The sequence below is a fragment of the Mastigoproctus giganteus genome, chromosome 8 (genome assembly GCF_048544385.1).
Source record: "Mastigoproctus giganteus isolate SK-2022 chromosome 8, ASM4854438v1, whole genome shotgun sequence".
Classification (NCBI taxonomy): domain Eukaryota; kingdom Metazoa; phylum Arthropoda; class Arachnida; order Uropygi; family Thelyphonidae; genus Mastigoproctus; species Mastigoproctus giganteus.
In genome coordinates, this window is record NC_143582.1 from 91,641,358 (window position 1) to 91,667,233 (window position 25,876).

The 25,876-nt window shown below is 35.4% G+C and overlaps 1 protein-coding gene across 3 annotated transcripts in view; it reads right to left on the bottom strand.

Annotated features, from left to right (window-relative positions):
* The window catches only part of LOC150081717 (MAGUK scaffold protein DLG5-like), a 450,728-nt gene that overhangs the window by 179,276 nt on the left and 245,576 nt on the right, over positions 1-25,876 (bottom strand). For all 3 annotated transcript variants that reach the window (XM_090378823.1, XM_090378822.1, XM_090378824.1), the window contains exon 14: positions 25,005-25,200. In XM_090378823.1, coding sequence (XP_090234949.1) covers positions 25,005-25,200 — 196 coding nt within the window. The remainder of the gene's footprint in view (positions 1-25,004; positions 25,201-25,876) is intronic.

Consider the following 25,876-nt stretch of genomic DNA (forward strand, 5'->3'; position numbering starts at 1 on the left):
GAATAAAAAAGGAGTTGTTATACATTGCACTGCAGTGTGTGTTTTATTTTAATAAAATAACTTGTGTGGATAATTTAAACCGACTAATGTAGAGAAAGCACATATTAAAGATGCTGTATAATATAGTATGGAAATATGACATTATCTGCTTTGCTGAGGAAAGCAGAAATTGGTTAATGACCTACTATAGGCATTGAGGACCATCTGGCACTTGCGGGTGACATTTCATATCTACCTTCATAATATAAGATAGAGTGAATTATTTTAAGACTACTGCCACTTTCCCATACATTCAACAGATTAAAGCTTTATGTTTATTTCCAACCCAACTTTTCATTAACATTCAATATAAATACAACTCTCCTCTTTCATTCCAATCAGTCATCAGTTTCATTAAAGGATAAAGTATTCTAAATGCTATTGACTTTCCTTATAATTTTCCAGCGGTTTGCATTTTTGGTTTATCAAAATTCATAGATGGGCAGCATTTTATTTAGTGGACAAATACTCCGTTAAGCCACACAAAAAGAATTTATGGTCCATGTGTAGAACACCGGTTTCATCTAGTTTTCATTTAAGGAACAGAGTTTATTGTGCTAAACGAAAACAGACACAAAAAGGACAGCAGCAAAAACTATTACCCCAGCCATCTATTCTAAACAAGAGTAGGCATTATCATGTCAACCGCCCTAAAAGTATTAAATACAAAAAGCAACAATTCAAGGGCTATATAATATAAACAACTTATTTCAAAGTGATCCCCCACTGCCAGTTGTTATATACAGTATAAGGCACTGCATTGTCAGCAAGGCCAATCATTATTTCTGGAAATTTCACTAATGAGCTGAACACTACTAATACCTGTTAGAACAGGCATTACTATTACAACAGGCAAAATAATGCAAGAAATCTACAGTTATGAAGCATCAATTATGAAGATCTGAAGACCTAATATATAAACAATAACTAATACTAACCCTAACAAATTTAAATTTAGGATGGAACAAGAGCAGGTGTTTCCCAAAGTATGCTACATATTGCTGCATATAACAAGTACTTCTGGGTAAAAGTTAAAATAATGCTTTACGATAATTTAATTTGGTAAAAAATGTTATTAGAAAACTGAATTCAAAGGTATCTGAGAATGAGTATTAGAAATGTTAACAGTTCATATGATTACACATTTAGTATACTTCTGCAACACATAAAAATTTGTCATTATATACACTGATGCTCAAGGAAAGTACATCACCTAGGAATTTCACATTTCTAACCCTTTTTTGCGATGGTATGTTATATTAATGACTAGCATCGCAAACAAAAATATAAACAAAAGATATTTATTAATAGTTAAGGCAAAAGCTAAGTAATATTTGACAGCCGCTCTCAAAATATTCTAAAATGAGCATTTGCAACCTTTATACAACAGTTTTGGTAAACACAACAATTATGGCTGAAATGTTATCAGAAGCCCTCAGTTTGCTTCAGTTTATCATTTTAAATGGAAAACAAAATGAAAAGTTCACCAGGTGCAAACTAATATTTAGTTGAACCACCTCTGCCCCTGACAGCAGCACACAGCTAAAGCATCAATTTCTGAAGATAATCAACTGAAGTTCGTGGTTCCAAACATGAATTATGGCTTCCTGAAGGTCACAAAGGGTCTTTGCTTTCTTTCTGGCAACTGCAGCTTCCACACGATGCCAATAGTTCTCTATAGGATTCAGGTCCAGGGGCGGCGCCTCCATAGCCAGGTGGGCAGGAGCAGCAGTGCGTAGCACACGCTTCTTGATTAGACCGAGGTTCGAGCCCGTGACCACCAAATACGGAGGATGCGGAAAGGTCAGGGAATGACCACCGCATATCCCCGGAGCAATATGGCCTTAGTTGCTAATGCTCCTAAAAACCAAATAACAAACAAACAGGTCCAGGGCTGTTTCTTGGCCAGCTAAGGGTTGTAATGGACCATTCTTCCAACTATTTTTTCACATGTAACAAATGTAAACACATTACTGTCGAATCTCTAATGGAGAAATGAAGCTTAAGTAACTACAGAAGTGCCTACTTACACTTTTCGTCCGATGACAGGGAGCAGAGTTATTCTGAAAGATGCAGTTACTTTGCAGGTTGAAATGGTCTCTAATGGTTGGCAGCAATTTGCCTTCCAATATAGCCAGGTATCCATTGGCATTTACAAAACCTTTTATAAACTGCAGGTAACCTACTCCGCGATACAAAATGCACCCTCATATCATTTGGCTGGTAGGGAATTTCACTGTAGACACCATGCAGTCTGGATGGTAATCTTCACCACATCTATGGCAAATCATTTGTCTCCCATCAGAGGCATGCAGGTTGAATTTCTTCTCATCTGAGAAAATAACTGACTTCCACTGTTCGGGGGTCCATTTGACATGCTACTTGCACCAAATTAATCGGGCCTTTTTCATTTTTTGTGTGAGGAAGAGCTACAAATACATTTTTGAAGAGGAGTCTTCTGACTGTTAATAGAGACACTATATATAGACAAGACACTATACAGAGTATCTTGTCTACGTAAAGCAACAGTAACACTCTTTCTTCGTGGCGTCAACTACACGTAACTCGCCATCTCGACACAAGCAAGCAAGGAATGACTGCAACTCTTGCAGAGCGTGCTTATATAGCTAAAAGTTACAGCTGATGCAGTATTACATCATCACCTACGCGTGTCAATCTTATCTGATGCAATCTGTAAGAAATACTGCCATATACTTATGTTATTCGGATGACAATTACAATTTTAAGGGTGATTTTCTTTCTTTGAACACAAGTGTATAGTACAACTTGCCCTTAATACATTGCCAGCAAGGCCATTTATTATTTCTGGATTTTTTACTATGGATTTTTAGCTGAATATAGTAATACCTGTTAGAACTATTACAACAGGCATAATGATGCAAGAAATCTACAGTTGTGAAGCATCAGTTATGAAGATCTGAACACCTAATATATAAACAATAACTAATACTAACCCTAAGAAAATTAAATTTAGGATAGAACAAGAGCATTTCCCAAAATATGCAACATATTGCTGCATATAACAAGTATTTCTGAGTAAAAGTTAAAATACTGTACTGCTTTATGATAATTTAATTTAGTAAAAAATGTTTTCAAAAAACTGAATTCAATGGTATCTGAGAATGAGTCTTGCAAATGTTAAAAGTTGATAATATGATTATACATTTGGTATACTTCTGTCTGCAACACGTATACAAATTTGTCATTTTCCTTTACCCAGAGGAATGCCAGATTCTGTGATTCAAACTGTCTGTGATAATTATGATCTGAGTGGACCTCAGAATGCTGTGAAGGTTGATTGTAAAGGTCAAAAGAAAGGTTCCAGTTTAATAGGTAGCAGATAGTTTATTTTATCAGTAAATTCCCTTGACACTAACATGCTGTTCTCTTATTTATATCATTTCCATCAAAAGAATCAAGGAATAATTGGGGAGCAGTGGGCCACCTATGTTTCAAATTGATTACCTATACTGAAGAATGTAAAGACATGCTTTATCTATTACACTACTGATTAATCTGTTAATGTGACACTTATAATATCCTGATTAAAAATTCCAGTCAGTCATTCATGAAAATAGTAGCAGCAGCTGCAGTGGCAAATGATGCCAGAAAGCAAGCTTATATAGCATCAGCCAAAAAAATAAATAAAATAAAAAAATAACACTACACACTTCCCTCATATCATCCAAGAATTTGCCTAGTTCTTCCTTGAATTTATTCAAACCACCCACTTCCACAACAACAGATGGAAACATGTTCCAACAATCAACTACCAAAGGCAAACTTGAGCACATCCATCCTGCAACCACCGTTCCTCAACTTGAATTTGTGACCCTATGTGTGTGTGTGTGTGTTGTCAGCAAGAGGAAGAATGCTGTCAACAGTTAGCTTACTCAATCAACTCAAGACCTTAAACACCTCAACCAGATCTCCCCACAGGCGGCTAATCTTCAGACATTGCAAGTTGCAGAGCTGAAGGCTCTGTAACTTGCAATGTCTGGAGTAAGAGCACCCTTTTGTTCTCTTCACCCATTCCAGCAGACCTACATCCTTCCTAAAGTGAGGCCCCCAGACTTGTGTATAATAGTACTAAATATGTGGCCTTCTACAAAGATATAATCACCCTCTTATCGCTGATAGCAAAGTTTCGGTATATCATTGACAAAACCACGTGATCATTCCTGGCAGCATGTCTCCACTGCTCAGAGAATTTCAAATCTGATTGCACAATTACTCCCAGGTCTTTTTCATTTTTCACTACCCTAAGTGTAGTACCACACAATTGATAAGTTACTATGGGTATTGCTGCTATCCATATGCAGTACCTTGCATTTTTTAAACTTCAACTGCCATTTCTCAACCAATCAACCTAATTTTCCTAGATATTGTTGAAGTAGCTCATCCTGATTACTATCATTAATCACCCTGCCAACTTTTGTATCACCTACAAAATTAGACATTAATCCTGATATACCTTCATCAATATATTAATAAATACTGAAAACAAAAATGGGCCCAGCACTGAACCCTGGGTGACTCTACAAATAACATTAATCCACTGATAACCACTTTCCGTCTTCTTCCACTTAACCATCCCTTTATCCAGAGCAGTAACTTGCCCTTAATGCCACATTTCTCTGGTTCATACAGCAGTATTTTATGGGTAACAGTATCAAATGCCTTCCTTAAATCCAAGTATATGATATCAAAATGTTTTTTGCATCCACTTCCTTGGTCACTGCATCACAGTAACCTATCAGACTGCTTAAAGAAGACTGCCCCTTAACAAATCCATGCTGTGACTGTAGTATAATTGCATTCCTGTGAAAAAGAGTCCTGCATTACTTCTTTAACCAGTGACTCCACTAGCTAACAGGTCTGTAAATATTCATGTCACCTTTTGATCCTGCCTTATGAATTGGGGATACATTTGCACTTCTCCAGTCCATGGTGACCTATCCTCAATCCAAGAATGCTGCAATAAGGGTTTGCTCACCTCCTTTGCTGCCTTAATATAATTCGATAGATTCTATCCAACCCAAGCACTTTTTTATGTTTAGCATCAACAAGTTCTCTTCCACTTTTCTTTCAGTAATCACAAAATCATTCAGCTCCATATTAGAGTTTGATAAACTTCTGGTATCCCCTCCCTAAAGAATACCTCATTTGTGAATGCGGATGCAAAGTACCTATTCCATTTCTCAACAACCTGAGCAGGGTCATCAATAGTTACCCCACTGACATCAAGTGATGGCTCAATGTGATTTAACCCCTTTCTTCTACTGTTAATAAAAGAATAGAAATCTTTGCTGCTGTTATTTGCTTTATTTGCCAGAGACTTTTCATAAGCTGCCTTAGCTTGACTAACTTCTTATATGACTTGATTACAGACTAATTTATAGGTAGCATAGGCTTCTGTATCACCTGATAATTTCTATGCATCACATACATTTTTCTTCTCTGTCACACATCTCAATAGTTCATCTGATATACATTTAGTTTTAAACCTTGAATAATATTTCTTCACTGGTATGAAATGCCTAGTAGATCCTATGGTTTCTTCCCTGAATGCTTCCCATTTAGAATTTTCTGTTGGTAATTTCATTGTTTGGTCCCCTTATGAAAGTGAAAGCCTTTCTCTTTACCCTTAATGATAGTTGTCTTTAATTAAATTCTACATTAGTACACAGTGATCACTGCCACCCAGTGTATCTTTTACCTGCACTCTTAATGCATGAAGAATTACTGCTGATAATCAGATCAAGAGCACCAGTTCCTCTTGTTGCCTCTCTAACATGCTATAGAAAACAGTCATCCAATAAATCTACAAAAGTCTTGTTAGCGTGTGCGCATGTGTGTGTGTGTGAGCAACCCACAAATTTCAGTAAACATCTGGAATGTTAAAATCCCCCATTATAAGACATTTTCATTTACTGTCCCACTCTATTTCTCTGTATAGTTGTTTGGTATACTGATCACAGCCATTAGGCTTATAACACGCTCCTACTCACAATTTTGTTTTCCCAGTGCTTATATCACACCAACCTGGCTAAACATTGCACGCATCACCATGTTAACTGGATATATTAACTAAGTGCAAAACTCCTCCATTCGTCCTCCTCGTATTCAAATTGAACATGGCTTATGTCTGAGTGACACCATATCCCTGTTATTCCTACAATATCTGCATTGGATGACTTAATCAGTACTTCAAATTTATCAACTTTATTTACAATTCTCCAAGCATTAGTGTACATGCAAGTATACATGCACATGTTCTTACTCTTAGTTACCCTAACATGTCCCATGTATTTACTTCTTCAATGGTGACCCAAAACAGGGCTTGAATTCTCCAACATAGAAGCAGTATTCTATGTTGGACAAGAGACACTTTCACCTCTGCCTATGGCTCTAGTTAATCTATTAGTTGGTGTATCACTCCAAGTTAACAGTTTTCCAACCGACCCATCACTTCCTTGATAGCATTAGCAAATATTATTGCATCCCTTTTATTCAAATGTATCCCATACCTGTAAAAACAGTCTCTCCTGTTAACAAGCACAAAACATGCTGAGAAAATTTCTACTCCAGGAGCCTTGCACATCCTCTCCAGGGCCAAATTGATTAACAAGGCTCTCAACATTTACTCCCTCCTATCAAGTCACGGCAGAATTGCAGACACTCTCAAATTGAATCCTGACTCTCGACTTTTTGACAACATTGCCCTGTATATGTTAAGTAATTCTTCTGATCTCCTATTCTTAATATCATTAGTCCAAATGTGTACAACAGTATTACCTTTTGTGCCCTTAAAAGATAATATCTGCTCTACGATGTCATCCACTTTTGTCTCTGGCAGACATACCCTGATCCTATTCCACCTATCCTTCTTATAGAATATATTTCCCATTCCTCTGATAATAGTCACCGACAATAACTACCTCTTGTGGGACCAGCACATTCTGCCTTGGGTATTATTGCTGTGTTGCCTGATGCACAAGTGTGAGCTCTGAATTGAATTGGGCAGCTGAAAACCTGATGGGCCCCATTTTAATTCCTTTGAGAGCATCCACCCCCACTCTTCAAACTCTCATAAACACCCATCAAAATGCTGAGTTAACACCAAATTTCTTCTCTCTCTCTCTCTCTCTCTCTCTCTCTCTCTCTCTCTCTCTCTCACTCACTCACTCACTCACTCTCTCACACACACACACACACACACACACACACACACACACACACACACACACACACACACACACACACACACCCCTTTGGTTGAGTCATGTCCTGTTCTAGGAAGATCGACAAACATTGTCCAAGTTGCACATTTAGTTAGGCCACGATTTACAGGAAAATAGCCCCCTGAGCCACAGCACACCTGCTACTTTGTGCCGGTTGCTTTACTGCTCTAGTCTGGGGCATTATTTCTGTTTAAATAGAACTTAGTTGTTTAACTGGCAAAACTACACTAAGCTAATAGATTCCTAAATGCAGTGATAAGTATTATACTATCGTGTTTACATTATATCTTATGCTATCAAATCAAGATATGTTGTTATTCGGTTTTTAGGAGCATTAGCAACTAAGGCCATATTGCTCCGGGGATATGCAGTGGTCATTCCCTGACCTTTCCGCATCCTCCGTATTTGGTGGTCAAGGACTCGAACCCTGGTCTAATCAAGAAGTGTGTGTAACGCACTGCTGCTCCTGCCCACCTGGCTACGGAGGCACCAAATCAAGATATACTTTACACTATGCTGTTATGTTTGCGGCGTTTTAAATTAGTTATATCCTTATTAAAAGTAAAATTTCTTAGCTTTAAAAAAAAAAAAAAACTGCCAAACTACATCATTAGAACCTTTAGAATCTTTGAGATACTTATTTACCACAATCAAAATCCTACTATTCCACTTCACTACTAGTTAAACACTAAAATATTCATGCCAAAACACCAATAGAATAAAATGGGGTTGGGGCGATCTAAACAATTGTATTTCACCCCAATGGATGTGAATTAGCCATGAAAGCAGGTCAGCCACATAAAGTATACACAGTTCCTCCTGATCTATAAAAATTTGATCGTGCAAACAAGAATTTTGGTATTTGACTCTCAAATTCAATTTAGGAACTCAAAAGCTTTGTCACAAACTTTTGCTCAATTTGAACAACTACCTTCTGAAAGTAAAATGAATGAGAATGAACTGTTTTAACAATTTACCTAAATTTTACAGATGTGTAAGATACAGTACAATGCAGATGGTAGTTTGTACATTACAATTAGCATTGCTACCATGATATTTTTTCATTTTCTTTGTTGAAGAAAATATCACATAAGCAACACTAATAAAGGGCTAGTAGGATAAGGGTATGAAAATTTGTGAGGTCACAAATAACAATTATAATTTAAGTATTTAAGAAATAATATTTAAGCATTGTGAAATATTTGCCAGCTATCACCTAGCAGATTACAAGTATGTACAGAGATTTTAACGTGAAGCCAGGTGCAAGGACTCTGTAAGTAGCGTTGTTCCACTCGTTCTATTTAGGATAGATAATGATATTCTTGATATTTATAATGTATTATATCATTATCACAACAGTGAAAATAAATTTAAAGTAAATAAATAATTGCAGTAGAAACTCTCAAATCAGGCAAATGACCACTGCCAGATTTCAAGATGAAAGCATATTACTTACATGCACTTTGTTTTTACTAAAACATAATGCTGTACTGCATAAATAAATTACAGGCAGTTTTTGCTTTACGAGTTCCTGGGTTTATGAGGGTTTTTTTTTTTTTTTTTTTTTTTCAAAGTATCAAGTATCAACAAAATCGAAAATATGAACATTAATTGCAAAAAATGAATATTATACATTTATAAATACAGCATTTCAAACCACGCGCATAGCTATACAATACAGTGTACCCAGCTTTACGATATTAATCTGTTCCAAAGAAACCACTTTATCGTGAAAATATCGTAATGTGAACTCGATAGTGCATTGTTTTCTTTGGTAATTTGTTCCAAGGCTTCGGAAGTTGAAATTTTCGATATATATATATATATATATATATATAAAACTCTCTAAAAGGTCGTTTTTATAGTGCAAATTGTATTAGTTACCAATTCAAATCACTAAAATGCACTACACTTTCATTGTTATCATATGTTCCGTTATAACAACCAATTTTAAATGCCTTTGTGATATTTTTCTAAAGCACATTTCTGGAGGTCATGACCATAAAACAATAAAAACAATTTGCACTTTCCGGTTTATTGGGCTTTTCTGTTACTGCAAGCAAGTATAAACATGTAGAAAACTCGATCTTCTTGAATTTGCAAAAATACCGATAGTTGGAATTGTGTGGTTTTTTTATGTTATTATTATGGTGAAATGTGTTTACCATAATAACCTTTACTGAAATCTTCAATCGTATAAAAAACATAAATAATTTTTCAGAATCTTTTCTTCATTCTTTTTTTTTTTTAAGCTTCGTAAACTTGTTACTCCACGCGAATCGTGTTAGTTGCAATTTGTGTGCTGTTAAAAAAGGCTTATGCATGCAATCGTGAAATTTATAATTAAAAGAGAAGATTATCTTGGAAACAAACGCCTCTTGAAGAAGACGACTCCTTGTGCAACAAACCAATGAGTGCCAAGTCAATAATGAGTGATCACGAGTGTGCATTTAGTCGATGATGATGAAGAATAAACATTCTTTAACATTTGTAAGTCGTTATTAATTTCTCTATTATTATCATTTGCTTGATTTTACAGGTTATGTTTTCATTTCTTTCAATAAATCAATCATTGTTTAAAAATAAACTAAATAGCTAACTAATTTCATTGTTGAGAACGTAACCCCTATTTTTAACATTATGTCTATTGAATTTAATTCCCATTTTACGAGTGCACACTAGGAACGAATTAACTCATAAAGTCGAGAACTACCCGTATACTAGAATAAATGCAATATATGCATTAAATAAAAAATGAATATACAGTAGAGCATCGAAAATCCAAACGTGAATAATCCGAATGAGTGAACAGTAATTTTTTTTTTTTTTTATTCTGGTGCCATAAAATAATTACAGTAAGGTTATTATGATTGCATCTGCGAATTGAATTTGAATTCTATTAAATGGCAATTCTAATAAGTGAAAATCGGTAGAAAAATATCCACAGGCTATAAAAATGAAGATATAAAGCACAAATTTACCCCCCCACTTACCAATTAACAAAATTAAATGATACATGAAAATTGGAAGAATATTATCCACAGGTTTAGCAAAATAAAATTTATTTTATACTTACATACATAGCTTAATAAATATGCATACAGCACTAACTAAACATAACAATTTGTAATCTGATATTTGTGTATAAGAATAAGTGCAAGCAAAAATTGCAACTAACACGATACACGCAAGTAAGATACGGAGTAAAAAGATTCTGAACCAAGTTTCACAAGTTTTACCCTACCCTACTGTAGTTTTCTTCGTCATTTAAAAGGAAGCAGAAATTTTTAACAACTGAATTGAAGATTGAGATTTTAAACACTTTCAAAGGGAGAAAGTTACCAAATTTTATGACATGGCAAAGTCAAGCACAGACATTAAAAACAACAAGGAAAAATTTTTAAAGTTTGCACCATCTGAACCTGATTTAGATGGTACAGAGAAAAAAAAAAAGAAAAAAAAGGAAAAAGAAAAACTATGAAAAGAGCTAATTACCCATCCCTCAAAGATGCCGTTTCTTTGTGATTCATACACAGAGATGAATTTTAGGAAAACCCATATCTGGACCTTTGTTGTGCGAAAAGACACTGGATTTTAACAAAAAATTAGACAGTCCCTCATATTTAAAAGCCACTGTATTTATTTCTAAACTTACTAAACTTTTTTTTTTTTTTTAGTCTCCAGAACATTAATTCTGAAAAGTTTGAAATCCGAACAAATTGGAAGTCCAAACTACCCTTGCTCCCAATTAGTTCAGATTATTGACACTCTACTTTTCTTTAGCCATTTCTCTGTGTCGCCCTATACCTGTTAATTTTCAAATTTCCTATTTTTAATATCATTAGTAATGTATACGACATTTATCACATGTTGTGCTCTTAAAAGATGGTAACTCTTCTACAATGTCATTAACTTTAGCTTTAAGATGGAATAGGACTAGCATATGCCTGGTAGATATACTCCCGGTCCTATTCCACCTAATCTTACACAATTATATTATTATTATTTGTTATTTGAGAATTTTTTTTTTTTTTTTAGGAGAATTAGCAACTAAGGCCATATTGCTCCGGGGATATGTGGTGGTCATTCCCTGACCTTTCCGCATCCTCCATATTTGGTGGTCATGAACTCGAACCCAGGTCTAATCAAGAAGCATGTGCTATGCACTGCTGCTCCTGCCCACCTGGCATGGAGGTGCCACACAATTATATATCGCCAATTTCTCTGACAATTCTATTGTTAGCAAAAAAATTGTCAACTACTTCCTACCATTGGGTATTACACTTTGTCTGAAGGACAAGTGTAGGCTCAAGCATTGAACCAGGAAGCCAATCGTTTGATGGGTCACCCATTTTAATTCCTTCAAGGACATCAGTCCTATTCTTCAATCTCTCGTATTCAACTATCAAAAAACTGAATTTGCATTTAATGTTACCAATTGCAAAGTATTGTACTTGGTGAACAGAAACCCAGAAATAGTTTACAGATTAAGGAGAGTAAAATTAAAGGATGTCCAAGATGAGAACGACTTGGAGATTATAATACAGAAATACAAGAAGTATAACATGCGGTGTAAACAGGCAGAAAGAAGGGCATATGGTGTTCTATCTATGTCTTACCGGAATTTTGCATGTAGAGAAAAGGAGGATGTTATCACTCTCTTTAAGACAATAGTGTGACAATAAATATATTGTATCCGGATCCAGAGGCATTATCCTTATGAGAAACAACTTAGAAGATGTGGTCTTTGTGGGGCGGGATTAGTAAAATGAATGAAAGAAGAATGATGACTGGTGAATGAGAAAACTAAAAAATCTTACAGAGAAAGGATACACTAAACCTTATTAAGTTTACTTTTGCGCAGCATGTTGTGAATATTGCAATAAGTTGCCTGCAAGCGTGGCCAAGGCTGACAATTTGACAAAATTCAGGGTCGAATTACATTGGCCTTTTTTGTTGATGCGAATAATCTCTCTCTCTCTCTCTCTCTCTCTCTCTCTCTCTCTCTCTCTCTCTCTCTCTCTCATAGCACTGCTAATGTCCAAACAAATTTTATCACCCTATAAAGAAAGCAATCTCAACTTCTTGATGACAGGATCATCTTGAACAACACAGAATGTCCATGCATAGCAAAATTCACAGCATATTACTTGAAACAGATTGGACAGCATCTCACATACAGCTCCAATTTAGCACCTCACATTTTCATTTGATTCCTCACTTTAAGCAACAAACTTCGGTTTCAGGAAAAACATTCTTAAAAATAATGAAACTATACCAGCATCAAAACAGTAATATCACCTGCATTCTAATACAATCCTACAAAAGCATTTAGAAAAATTCTTTCAAACTCTGGGATAATAAGTGTCTAAGAATTTGTGGTGATTATGGTGAGAAAAGATTGCACATCTCTTTGTAGCTAAACAATTTCTTTTCTGTATATCTCTCAAGCTTTTGAAATAAAACAATGGAGATATTTTTCTCCCCCAATATGCCCTCATATTTCTTTTAATTTTCAAGATGTCTAATCTTTCTCACAGAACTCTATTTCACAGTGGGATTTAAATCAGGGAAATTCCTAGTTCAAGTAATTTCTGACGCCAATATCACAGCAAATTGATTTTATCTATGAAAGTGTAAACAGTTTTTACTGTTCAGTACAGTTGAGCCACAACTTTTATCCTATTACAAGATACAATCAATAAAAATCTAACTTTACCAGAAGTGTTTTAAAAGTAGTCAAACTTGCATTTAGTCAACAAAATTAAATAAATTCATATTTACTCTAAAGTTTGACAGGTAAAATGAATTTATTTATACACATAATTTGTTGTACACTTCCATGGTTTTGCATCACAGCCAAAATTCACTAGACTTACTAATGATGCAACAAATTTGTACTGAGGTATCACTTCCAAGCAAAAAGCAACTCTCATAGTAAACCATTCACCATTTTCCCATTGATCTAGCAATTGAGCCCACAAGAGACGTTCACAGCAACTGTTAATAATAGCTTTATTGAGGGTTCCCTTGCAGTAACCAATGCCATCTATGGTCTTTTCGCAATGCTATTTTTTGCCTATACACCATATGATATATGCCTGTCATTCATCCACTAACTTATGACATGATGAAATAATTCTTTCTACAGTCTGAAAACAATGAGTGCATGTAGGCAGATTCTTGGAATGCTAACAGTAGGGTTATTTCAAACTTCATATTCTTTAAATCTTTTAAGATATTAATATCCTAAATACTATCATCTTTATCATACAAATAATAACTATCATTTCTTTTATATGCAGTGCTAATTTTATACTTTTATGCATTTTGATCTGGTGCTGTCCAGTTACAACCTGAAGAGCTATAACTTAATATTTATTACAGAATGCACATATAAACTAATGCAATCCTGTAATAATACATAAAAAACAGTGCACATATATATATTTTTTAATTATTACTGAGGCATCTCTCTATGGTCACTGTTATGAATGCTATGACAAGAAATTCATGGGTTAACTCCTCTGGTGAGTACTATCATTGAAGATAAAATAAAAGAAATTAAAAATTTTTCATAAATATGCATAAACTGTCAAAATAAATAAAATAGAACAAGTGGGGGAAAAAATATGCAGCAAGTGTATGAAACAATTTGCATGGAAATATACTTTCTTTCTCTCGGTAGCAGAAGTGGATTTAAAAAATTTGGATTAAAAAAAAAAAAAAAAAAAAAAAAAAACAAAGAAAAAAGAACTTAACTAAATCCTACCTGGAAACAGGATTCAAGCTCCTTACAAGATCCCTACAGGGCAGCTCAATATGTACAAAGAGAAGGAAAGAATTAAAAGTAAAACAGAAGGAATGTAGAAAAAAAAGAATTAGTATATAAGGATTCCACTCAACCTTTCCAATCAAATTAAAGCTTAGCTATAATAATAAAGTTCCTATTAATTAAAAATCCATCAAAAAAAAAAAAAAAAAAAGCAACAATAGTAATCGCAGCAATTCTGAGATTCCAAGAAAGCCTTTCTAACCTTTTGATTCACATAATCATAGTTTCAGCATTGAGCATAGTTATTTTTAAAGTAACAAAGTATCCCAATTTATCTTAGATATATAATCTATAAATCTCTTAGTTGCAAATGGCAACAGCTCTGAATACTTTGTTAAGAGACCGAGTTCAGTGATTGATTTTACACCAGAAGGTGCAATTTATGTTACACAATATGCTAAATAAACTGATAAGACAATAAAGATTTGGGTATATCTTAATTTGATTGAAAACTACTGACAAGAAAGAAAGTAGATAGTCAGTCATTGACCATTAACCAATTTATGTATCATGTAGGCTAGACAGGTCCAACCCTATGCCTGCAACTGTGTAGGTAGCTCTAAGTAATATCTCCCTACCCCCACCCTAAGTATTATGCCCCTACCACTGCATGATTAAAACTAGTGTATCACAAAAATAGTTTCATAATGACTTGAAAATATTCATTTCTGTAGTATTCAATTTTTATATATCGTCCTTGATATTTAACTTTATTACAATCTAATAATTAGAATGTTATTTAGTAATAATAGTGCTTAATTTTTGTATTATTCCTAATCACTAATTACACATTTTTCAAAATTAAATATGCCTTTTAAAAATGAGTGGCAGAGAACTGTTCTTTCAGCCCACTGCCCATGAGAAAACACGTGGCCCGTGATCGTTAGCATTTTATCTGTTTTGATTCCCAATCAAAAAAAAAAGGATGAATGCCCCTCATGTAGGCCTTTGGGTAATTTAAATAATAGAATTAGTTACTTTTTTTTTTATTAAGCATCCACTAACTCATGGGTTTGTGGCTTAGTCAACACTGAAATCAGTACTTTCTAAAATCTGGTGTAATATGGAAACCATTCACTCTTAGCATGACTAAATTATGAAGGGTTGTTCATTATTAATACATTCCATGGGCTATGAATTTCAGAACCTAAATTAAATAATATAGCATTATATACAATTATAACTGTAATTGAAAGAATGAGGGTGAGTGAATATAACAAAAAAAAAAAAAAAAGTATGAATATTTATTTTTAGCACGAGCTAAAGTAATTATAAGTTTCTGTAAAATCAAAACACTTAATAACCCCATTAACTAAATATATACGGAGTGGCTACTGTATTAGGTACACATACCTAATGGCAAGTAGACTGCTGCTTTAGCATTTAGAATTCAGAAAATTCAGATTTATCAATAAGGTGTTGAAAGCATTCCACGGCGATGATGGCCCATGCTGACTCAACTGCTTCTCAATTTTTGCAAATTTGATGGTTTCAGATCTCTACTCTGAAGAGCCTAACTTGTTTTTGTTTGTTTTTGGTTTTTAGGAGCATTAGCAACTAAGGCCATATTGCTCCTGGATATGCGGTGATCATTCCCTGACCTTTCCGCATCCTCCGTATTTGGTGGTGATGGGCTTGAACCCCGGTCTAATCAAGAAGCGTGTGCTACGCACTGCTACTCCTTCCCACCTGGCTACAGAGGCGCCTCCAGCTTAACTTGTTCCACCTCATGTCAAGGTGCTCAGCTGAAATGATCTGGTGTCTGGATAAGCCACCAAAGTAGGCTAAATTCACTCACATTCCCAAAACCATTTCTGTACAATTTGGGTCTGTAAATGGCACAGTAATCTGTTGGACGAACCCATTCACAGATGGATATCTTACAGCACGAGGAATGTGCCTGGACAAAAACAATTTCCAAGACAACTTGCATACAAATATTGTGCCACTGGAAGATATCAAGGGATTAATATCCTCCGTGAAAGCACTTTGCAAACACCATAACAACAACTGTCATCACCCTGCATCATTAACATCTGGAAAGACAGGTTCTCTGATCTTGTGAGACAGAAACCGGGAGTGGCATTCATTTCAGCAACATTTTCCCACTCCTCCACTGTTGGCTTCTCTCCCCCCCACCTTCTGCCAATCTTGCTTTAATTTGTCCTTTCTGGAAAAGGCTGCCTGTCCTGTTTCTACAGTATCAGTTCCATGTAATTCTAACACTGTGCCACCATTGCCTGAGTGAACAAAGACATGCTGTCAAGTGTGTGATTCCGCTGTTTTTTGAACAATACAGTAAACCCTCGATTTAACGGACTAATAGGGGAGAAGAGTTGTTGGTCAATGCCGAAAGTCTGTTAAATCGAATGTAACCTGGTAGGGGGGTGCATTTTTTATTGTTCTTAATGTGAAAAAAAAAAAAGCTTTAATACAATATACAGTACTGAACAATATAAAATTACATTGCAATTTGGCTTTTGATTTACGGATATCAGAAACAGTTTGTTTGTTTGTTTTTTTTTTTACGCTGTAAATTTCAGAACAAACACGTGCTACTGAGATGCCTTTCTAATTTCTCAATTAGCTCTAATTTCTGTGCCACATTTAAGTTCACATACTTTCTTTTAACTCGATGCCATTTTAAATTGTAAGGATCGCAAAATTATTTAATAAATAAAGTCACAATTCAGAAATTACAGAAACACTGTATACAACCTGACCGCACGATAGTTTCAGGCAGACTGAAACCAAAACAAAGTGAGTCGGTAGACCTGCAGTTTAGTGTCCCCGAGTCACATTCAGCCCACTAGTCACTATCTGCTCTTATCTGTTATCTGTAATCTGGGAAACAGCTATTTGAACACATTTTCAGAAAGAATAAAAAACAATTTCCTGAATCTGATTATAAAAATAAAAGTAGGTAATTATCAAAACAACAATGGAAATAGGTTATTATTAATTTTTAATTAATAATAACACTGAAGTTTTGTATAACCCGAAAAAAAATAATATGGTCTAGAGTAATATGTACATTACTATATTATTATTTGTCCGGTCCGTTAAATCTGAAATCCGTTAAATCAAGGGTTTACTGTATTAGGTTTTGTGTTTCATACAGAATTTAGATAGCAGTGATAAATGAAACTGAGAATACTAACTGGAGTGTTGTTACTAGTTTCATTTATCATATGTTTCTTTTTTATAAGTAATTAATATAGTTTTGGCCCAATTAGTAAGAGAAATGTTTTGTCGCTTGAAACATCTGTTTTATATGCCATCGAGCTAAAATTCTGAGCTGCTGTTGTGTGAGCTTTATAACATGGGGAGGAAGGTCAAAATGTGTCTGTCAGAGGTCATCATTATACCCATTTTAGTTAATTATAGTTAGAATATCAAAGGGCATATTTTATTTGTACATACAGTAATACCCCGACTTACGCTACCCCGACTTACGCGAACTCGGAGTTACGCGGTTCTTGATTTTTTTTCGTTTGGCAACGCTGCCGCCCACTATCGTCAAGGTCGTTTTTCATATGTTATCGATATACGGTGCGACGGCGGAGAATGAGAGCGAAAGATGAACAAAATTCAACTTTGCTGCTTTTATGTTTTTTATATCAGTGAAGGGGAAACACATTTCACCATAATAACGTAAAAACCAACACAATTCCAGCTATCGGTATAATCGCAAATGCAATTAGATCGAGTTTACTACCAGTTAATAACAGATTTCACTAGCAGAAACGCAACTGGATTTTTATTGTTTTATGGTAGTAACCCCTAGAAATGTGAGGTGTTAATAGTGTATCTGTGCCTTTATGGTGTTGTTTATTCAGTTGCTACATGCGTGCAGCTTTGTTTATGCGTATCAAGCGTGCCTCCTCGTTTTGTAATTGTGCTTTATTCCCTAAAAATGAGTAAAATACTTAATTAAAAGGTGTGAAAAGGAAGCGTCCTGGTGAAGACACTGCAGATTCAGAGAGAAAAAGAAAAGCAATTATCGATAAACAGAGGCGGACTGGATCAAAAATTCTTACCCGGGAAAATTTATAGTGGCCTCATACTATGGTTTATGGCCAAAATCACACTGGCCCACCGGGGTTTCCCCGGTAAGGCTTATGGCCAGTCCGCCTCTGTCGATAGAGAAAAAATATGAAATTGTGAAACGCTTTGAGTGAAATGAAAGACAATGTGATATTGCACGTGCTACAGGCCTAAATGAAGCAACGGCGAAAAGCACATGACAATTGCAAACTTGACAGGTTGAAAATTGAAAAGGGCTCAATTGTAAAGGGCTTAAAAATTTTAGAAAACATAGACTCCAACGAAGAACGCGTTATAGCTACAAAGCAAGGAATAAAAAAATTATTAGCTTGCTACGACGAAATTCTGCGTGAAAAAAAGAAGGCGCTGTGTCGTCAGACGAATTTGTTAGATTTTATGAAGCCATCGACATCGAAATAACTTTTTTACGTAAGTCACTTGCTTTTTTAATGCATATTTTGTATTAATATGTATAAAGAACTGCAATTTTATTAATATTTTTCTTCTAAACTAGTGTTTTTGTTAGTCCTTGGTCCCAATTAAGCAAAATTTATATGTATTTATATGCAAAGTTGTACCCCGACTTACGCGAATTCGACTTACGCGATTTTCGTCGGACCCACCTATCGCGTAACTTCGGGGTATTACTGTATTTAATACACATAAACTTAGTTAGTTAATTTATTTAGTTTTGCTTTATCATCAAGTATATAAAAGAAAGTCAGAGGAGGTTGCAAGTTTGCCAAAGATTTATTGAAAGAAGATAGTACAGATGGCTGAGTGGGATGGACAATCAATCAGAATATAAGTTACTGTACAGACAGAGCAGAGATCTCCTAGAAGTAGAGATAATATAACTTCTATATACTATACAGAAGTTTTGTTTTTGCCACCCTCAGCCATGAGCTGTACATTAAGACAAGCACTGTGTTGTTTATATGTTTAATTTGTGCATACCTTCTAAAGAGGGTTATATTCATATCTCTGGATATTATTTGCTGGTTAATACTTGTTAATCCATGAAAAAAACAGAATGACATTTCTCTCTTCTAGTTCTGTCACTCATTCAGTAAACTCATAATACAGTGCTACCTACATCTATGTAAGCTGGTTATAGAGCATTTGCCAGTGAACAGTTTGATATGAGAGAGAGAGAGAGAGAGAGAGAGAGAGAAATTACAGTTCGAAAATTTGCCTTGCCTTGTCTGTGTGGAGATGGATTATTTTTTATTTTATTTTTTTTTTTTTTTGTGTGTGTGTTTGTAAATTTATTTAACCATATTTATGGTAAAAAGATTAACAATAAGCTGTTTCAGCAGCTCTCCTCCTATTTTCAATACTACTTTGATGATTAATCTTTTCTGTAAAGTGCCTTATGTACACAAAAATAAAAAATAAAAAAATGTTAAAAAAAAACAACACAACACAATTTAATTCCACACAACCAAGTTAAAATTTTGCAAATGTAATCAAATATATATTTTGTCAGCTTGCTTTACTCACCCACTGCAAATTTTCTGTTTAACATTATCTGTTCTAAAGTGACATTAAGTTAATCATACGGTCATATAGTATAACTAGTCAGAGCAGTTCATGCTAAGTTATACCAGAGACCACAAAAAAAGAGTTTTGATAACACAAAATAGAAACTCATCACCCATTTTTGCATGGATTATAAGTATTAAATGTCAAATAATAACCCAATATATGGATACCTGCTCTCTCTTTAACACGTAAGTACAACTATATTACAGGTGGGCCTCGATTAACGCAATTAATTCGTCCCACGAGCGCATCGCACAAAACGGAAACACGTTAATCGAATATCATAACCAATAGGAAAAATTATAATTGGTCCTTGACCTTCTGGAATGTTCATAAAGAATTTTAAAAATACCTTTTAAATAACTTTTTAACTGTATATAATGTAAAAGATAATGAAAATAATTATGGAATTAAATGTTTATTGCATAAAACAGCGGTTCTTAAACTGTGCGCCGCGGAATATTTTAAATTTTCGAGGGAAACACAGCGATACTCAACATCTGTCGGACACCACGCGAACTACTAGCTCAAGGTAGTTCACAGTTTCAGCATTTCTTATTAAGTTGTTTGGACCTAACTACTAAATGAAACTGTTAGGTATTACTTTTGGTCTGGGTGCGCCTTGAAAAAATTACTGAGACATTAAAGGCGCCATGAACCGAGAAACTTTGGGAACCTCTGACATAAAATACACAATAAAGAAATTACCATTGTGGAAATATTTAAACAGTGTTGACTTTCTCTTTTCATCAATCAATTTCCGATAGCCGACAACAATCTTCTCTGGGCCCTGGTGAAATAAATATCGCAGAGAACATCAAACATTTTGTTTGGGATTCTATGCGATACAAAATATTTCATCTAATTCTTTTACCGTTATCTCCTTCGCAGTAACATTTTCATCTGGCTCATTTAAAAATTTGAATTTTTAAATGCAAGTCTGCATTGACTTTATTAGCAGGAGACAAACATGTCTTCTTCCGATGGTTGATGGAACACACCGAGGTGGGCAGCAGGCAAACGTTTGTTTATTGACCATATGACTCGTGGTAAGCTTAAAGTGCGATTCAAATCTTTTTCAACCATTGCATAAAAAAAAAAAAAGATCGCGTTAAATGGAAATTTGCATTGTGTAAAGTGAAAAGTGGTATCATTTTTCAAATAGCGTTAACTGAATATCGCATTAACCAAACTAGTGTTATGCAAGGCCTAGCTGTATACTCATCGGTATAATAAAAAACTGTACAGGAAAATACAGGGAGCCAGTAAATCAGAGAGTCTTATAATGGGGGATTTTAATTTCCCAGATATTGACTGAATTTTTTGTGGGTTGGTCACTCACACACTAGCAAGGCTTTTGTGGATTTATTGGATGATTGTTTTCTATATCAGCATGTTCGGGAGACAACTAGAGGGAGTAATACTCTTGATCTGATTATCAGTAGTGATTCTTCATGCATAAAGAATCTGCAGATAAAGGAACCACTAGGTGGCAGTGATCACAGTGTGCTGAAGTGGGATTTACTCAAAGAGGTAACTACCATAAGGGGTAAAGGGAAGGGTTTTTGCTTTCATATGGAGGTCTGAGACAGTATTTAAATTCTATACGGTGGGACCAACTGATGATATTACCAACAGCAAATTCAAAATGGGAAGCATTCAAAGAATTAATCTTGGAAGCTACTACGCTTTACATACCAACTAAGAAATATTGTTCAAGGTTTAGGCCTAAATGGATGTCAGATGAACTAATGAGACATGTGGCAGAGAAGAAAAATGCATGGGATACATATAAATTAATGGGTGACATGGAAGGCTATGATAGATATAAGCTGGTCTGTAACCAAGTCACAAAGGAGGTTAGGCAAGCAAAGGCACATTATGTGCCTTTGCACATTATGAGAAAATCCAAGGCACATTATGTGCCCTTGCACATTATGAGAAAATCCAAGGCACATTATGAGAAAATTAAAGGCACATTATGAGAAATCTTTGGCAAAGGATGCAAAGAAAAACAGCAAAGACTTCTTCACCTATGTAAACTCTAGAAGGAAGGGGCCGGATCAGATTGGTCCAATGGATATCGATGGTTCAACTGTTGATGATCTTGCTCAGGTGGATAACAAAGTAAATCAGTATTTTGCATCTACATTCAAATATGAGAAGTTATTCAGAGGGGAATGCCAGAGGTGAACTAAACTCTGGCAGTGAACTAGATGATTTTGTAATAACTGGGAGGAAAGTGGAGGAGAAATTGTTGAAGATAAACATAAGAAAGGCACCTGTGTGGATGGGATCTAACCAGTTATATTAAAGGAAGTAAGCAAACAGTTAGCCATAATTATGAGAGCTTCCTTGGAATCAGGGGAGGTACCCATGGACTGGAGATGTGCAAATGTGACCCCGATTTACAAAGGAGGATCAAAGGGCGACAAAAGTAATTATAGACCTGTTAGTTTAACTTCCCAGGGAAATTAATGGAGGCACAGGTTCAAGAAACACTGGGGATTATATACAAAAGACTACAGTTATAGCTCGGACACAGCATGGGTTTGTTAAGGCTAAGTCTTGTCTGATCAAATTGATTGGATATTATGATGTGTTCACAAAGGAACTGGATGCCGGGAATAACTTTGATGTCATATATTTGGATCTTAGAAAGGCTTTTGATACCGTTGCACAGGGAAGACTGCTGCACAAACTGCAGCAGTGTGGCATTGGAGGCAAATTGCTGCTATGGATAAAGGGATGGTTGAGTGGGAGAAGACAGAGAGTGGTAATAAATGGACACTGCTCTTCGTGGACTAATGTCATTAGTGGAGTCCCTCAGGGTTCAGTGTTGGGTCCATTGTTGTTTTCTGTATTTATAAATGATATTGATGATGGTATATTGGGCTTAATGACCAAGTTTGTAGACAATACGAAGGTTGGCAGAGTTGCTAATGACACTAATGCTGCTGCAATACTATCTAGAAAAGTTAAGCAGATGGTCTGAGAGGTGGCAAATTAAGTTTAACATTGACAGATGTAAAGTATTACATATGGGAAGCAGTAACCCCAGAGTAACGTATCAACTGCACTGAAAGTGGTAGAGAATGAAAAGGACCTGGGGTAATTGTGCAGGCAGATATGAAATTTTCTGAGCAGTGCAGATGGTCTGCAAGAGTAGCTCATGGTGTCTTGTCAATGATATAGAGGAATTTTTCTAGCAGGGATAATTAGCATTAGCACAGGCACTTGATGCAAGAAAGCAAGCTTATATAGCATCAGCCAAAAAAAAAAAAAAAAAAAAAACCTTATTTCACCCATCCAGTCACTCCAAATGTTTGTCAAGTCCTGCCTTGAATCTATTTAAGCTATCAACTTTTACAACAACAACCGATGGAAGTTTGTTCCACCAATCAACCACCCGCTGGCTAAAGGCAAACTTCCACACATCTATCCTACAACCCATCTTTCCTCAATTTGAATTTATGCCTTCTCAGGTGATTATTCTGTGCAAGAGGAAGAATCCCGTCCACATTGAGCATACTCAAACCATTCAAGGCTTTATACACCTCAATCAGATCACCTTGCAGGTGCCTAGTCTCCAGACACTGTAATTTGCAAAACTTAAAGCCTTTCTTCGAAAGAGCAACACTTTGTTCCATTCACTAATCTTGTTGCCCTTCTCTGTACTCATTGCAATAGCTCTACATCCTTCTTAAAATGAGGCCTTCAGACCTGTATACAGTACTCAAGGTATGGCCTGACCATTGCCTTATACAAGGGCATAATCACCTCCTTATCCCTATATTTCATTATCCCTTCTAGAAAAATTCCTGTATATCATTGACAAGACACCATGAGCTACTCTTGCAGACCATCTGCACTGCTCAGAAAACTTCATATCTGCCTGCACAATAACCCCCAGGTCCTTTTCATTCTCTACACTGTCAGTGTGGTACCACAGAGTTATATATACGTTACTCTGGGATTACTGCTTCCTTTAGGTAGTACTTTACATTTGTCAATGTTAAAGGAGGTGATTATCCCCTTGTATAAAGCGATGGTCAGGCCACACCTTGAGTACTGTATACAGGTCTGGAGGCCTCATTTTAAGAAGGATGTAGAGCTGTTGGAACGAGTACAGAGAAAGGCAACAAGATCCATGAATGGAACAAAGGGTTGCTCTTACAAAGAAAAGCTTAGGTTTTGCTGATTACAGTGTTTGGAGACTAGGCACCTGCAAGGTGATCTGATTGAGGTGTATAAAGTCTTGAATGGTTTGAGCATGCTCAATGCTGATGGGATTCTTCCTCTTGCTCAAAATAATCACCTGAGACGGCATAAATTCGAACTGAGGAAAGACAGTTGTAGGATAGATGTGCGGAAAGTTGCCTTTAGCCAGCGGGTAGTTGATTGGTGGAACAAACTTCCATCTTATGTTGTGGAAGTTGATAGCTTAAATAAATTTAAGGCTGAGCTAGACAGGTATTCGGAAAAAACAGAGGGGTGAAATCAGAGCTTTTTTCTTTTTTTCTTTTTTTTTGGCTGATGCTGCATAAGCTTGCTTTCTTGCATCGTGTGCCTCTACTAATGCTAATGCTATATGTAATGTTGCTCTTATTTGGTTTTTAGGAGCATTAGCAACTAAGGCCATATTGTTCCGGGGATATGCGGTGGTCATTCCCTGACCTTTCTGCATTCTCCGTATTTGGTGGTCACGGGCTCGAACCCCGGTCTAATCAAGAAGCGTGTGCTACGCACTGCCGCTTCTGCCCACCTCTCTACGGAGGCACCTGCTATATGTAATAAACTAGATAACACTTATTTTAACATACAGCTTGTATACATCACACTGTTTGATTAGTAAGGGCAGCAAAAAATAAAAATTTTGCAACCACGTTATGAAGTGCAAAAAATGTATTGGATTTCTCATAACTAAATTAGTATATCAACAATTCACTAATGTCTACCACCACAACGAAAATAAAAGAGAATATTTTAAATAAGAATGACAAAAAATCTGCACAGTATTAATGAGAATAGCTGACTAAACAATTTCACTTTTTAATTAATACTGAGATTCCAAACTTGTATGACTACTCTGAACCCGTGTAAACCAAAACAGACATATTGTGGTCCACTGAACTTCAAAGTAACCAAATTTTACTATAAGATATTATTCACTATTTAATTAAATTCATAATGCATATCAGTAAAACACCAATTAGATTGAAATTATTTAACAATATAAAAGTATAATATTACTAAAGAACAAAGTGTTTTACCATTGAGTGAACGTGGACTAGAAGTCTTTTTCCGCTCAATGTTCTCTAAGTTTTGTCCACTTGAAAATGAAGCGGGAGGAGAATTAGGACATGGGATACATTTACAAACTTGAAGCATTAAAGTTGAGCCACTAACCTCAAGAAAATCTTGAACACCACCTGCAGATTTTACACTCTCAACTGATTTGCCATTAATCTTAAAATGAACATAAATAAAAATAATGGATTAAAATATTATACAACTGCATCTATGAAACAATTAATCATATATTAAAATAAACTATCATATACATTATATGATCAAAAATATTTGAACATCACTGCATGTATATTGTGTTCAGTGCCAGAAGTACCCTGCAAAAGCACATTAGCTCAGATAAATCATATGAACCACATGGATCTACGTGTGCAGGAGCGGTACATTGGAAGGAATTCAAAACTTATAGTTTCTTCAATAACATGAAGCAGAAAGGCATGTTGTTAAATGCAGGAACAACTAATTGTATGAAAAATACATTATTCTCTGTTGTAATAGCAGCAGCACACTAGAAGCCAGTATGAGTTGTGGATCAGAAATTAAAGACTTTCTTCAGTAACAGGATGTTCAAAGGAATATTGTTAAATGCTGGAGCAACCTAACTTCACATTATAACATGAATAGAACCAAAAATGTTTTGGATGGCCTCAATGACTACAGGATTGCTCAGCGAAACATAATGACCAGTTAATTAAGTCTAATATTATGCTATTACAATACGTATATTTTAAAATTATATTAGACTTTCGCAAGATGGTGTACTTATCTGAATCTGAACTTCCCAAAATCCACTGAGAAGAATATTATTCAAAGATGGAAGACAATGGTTCAGCTA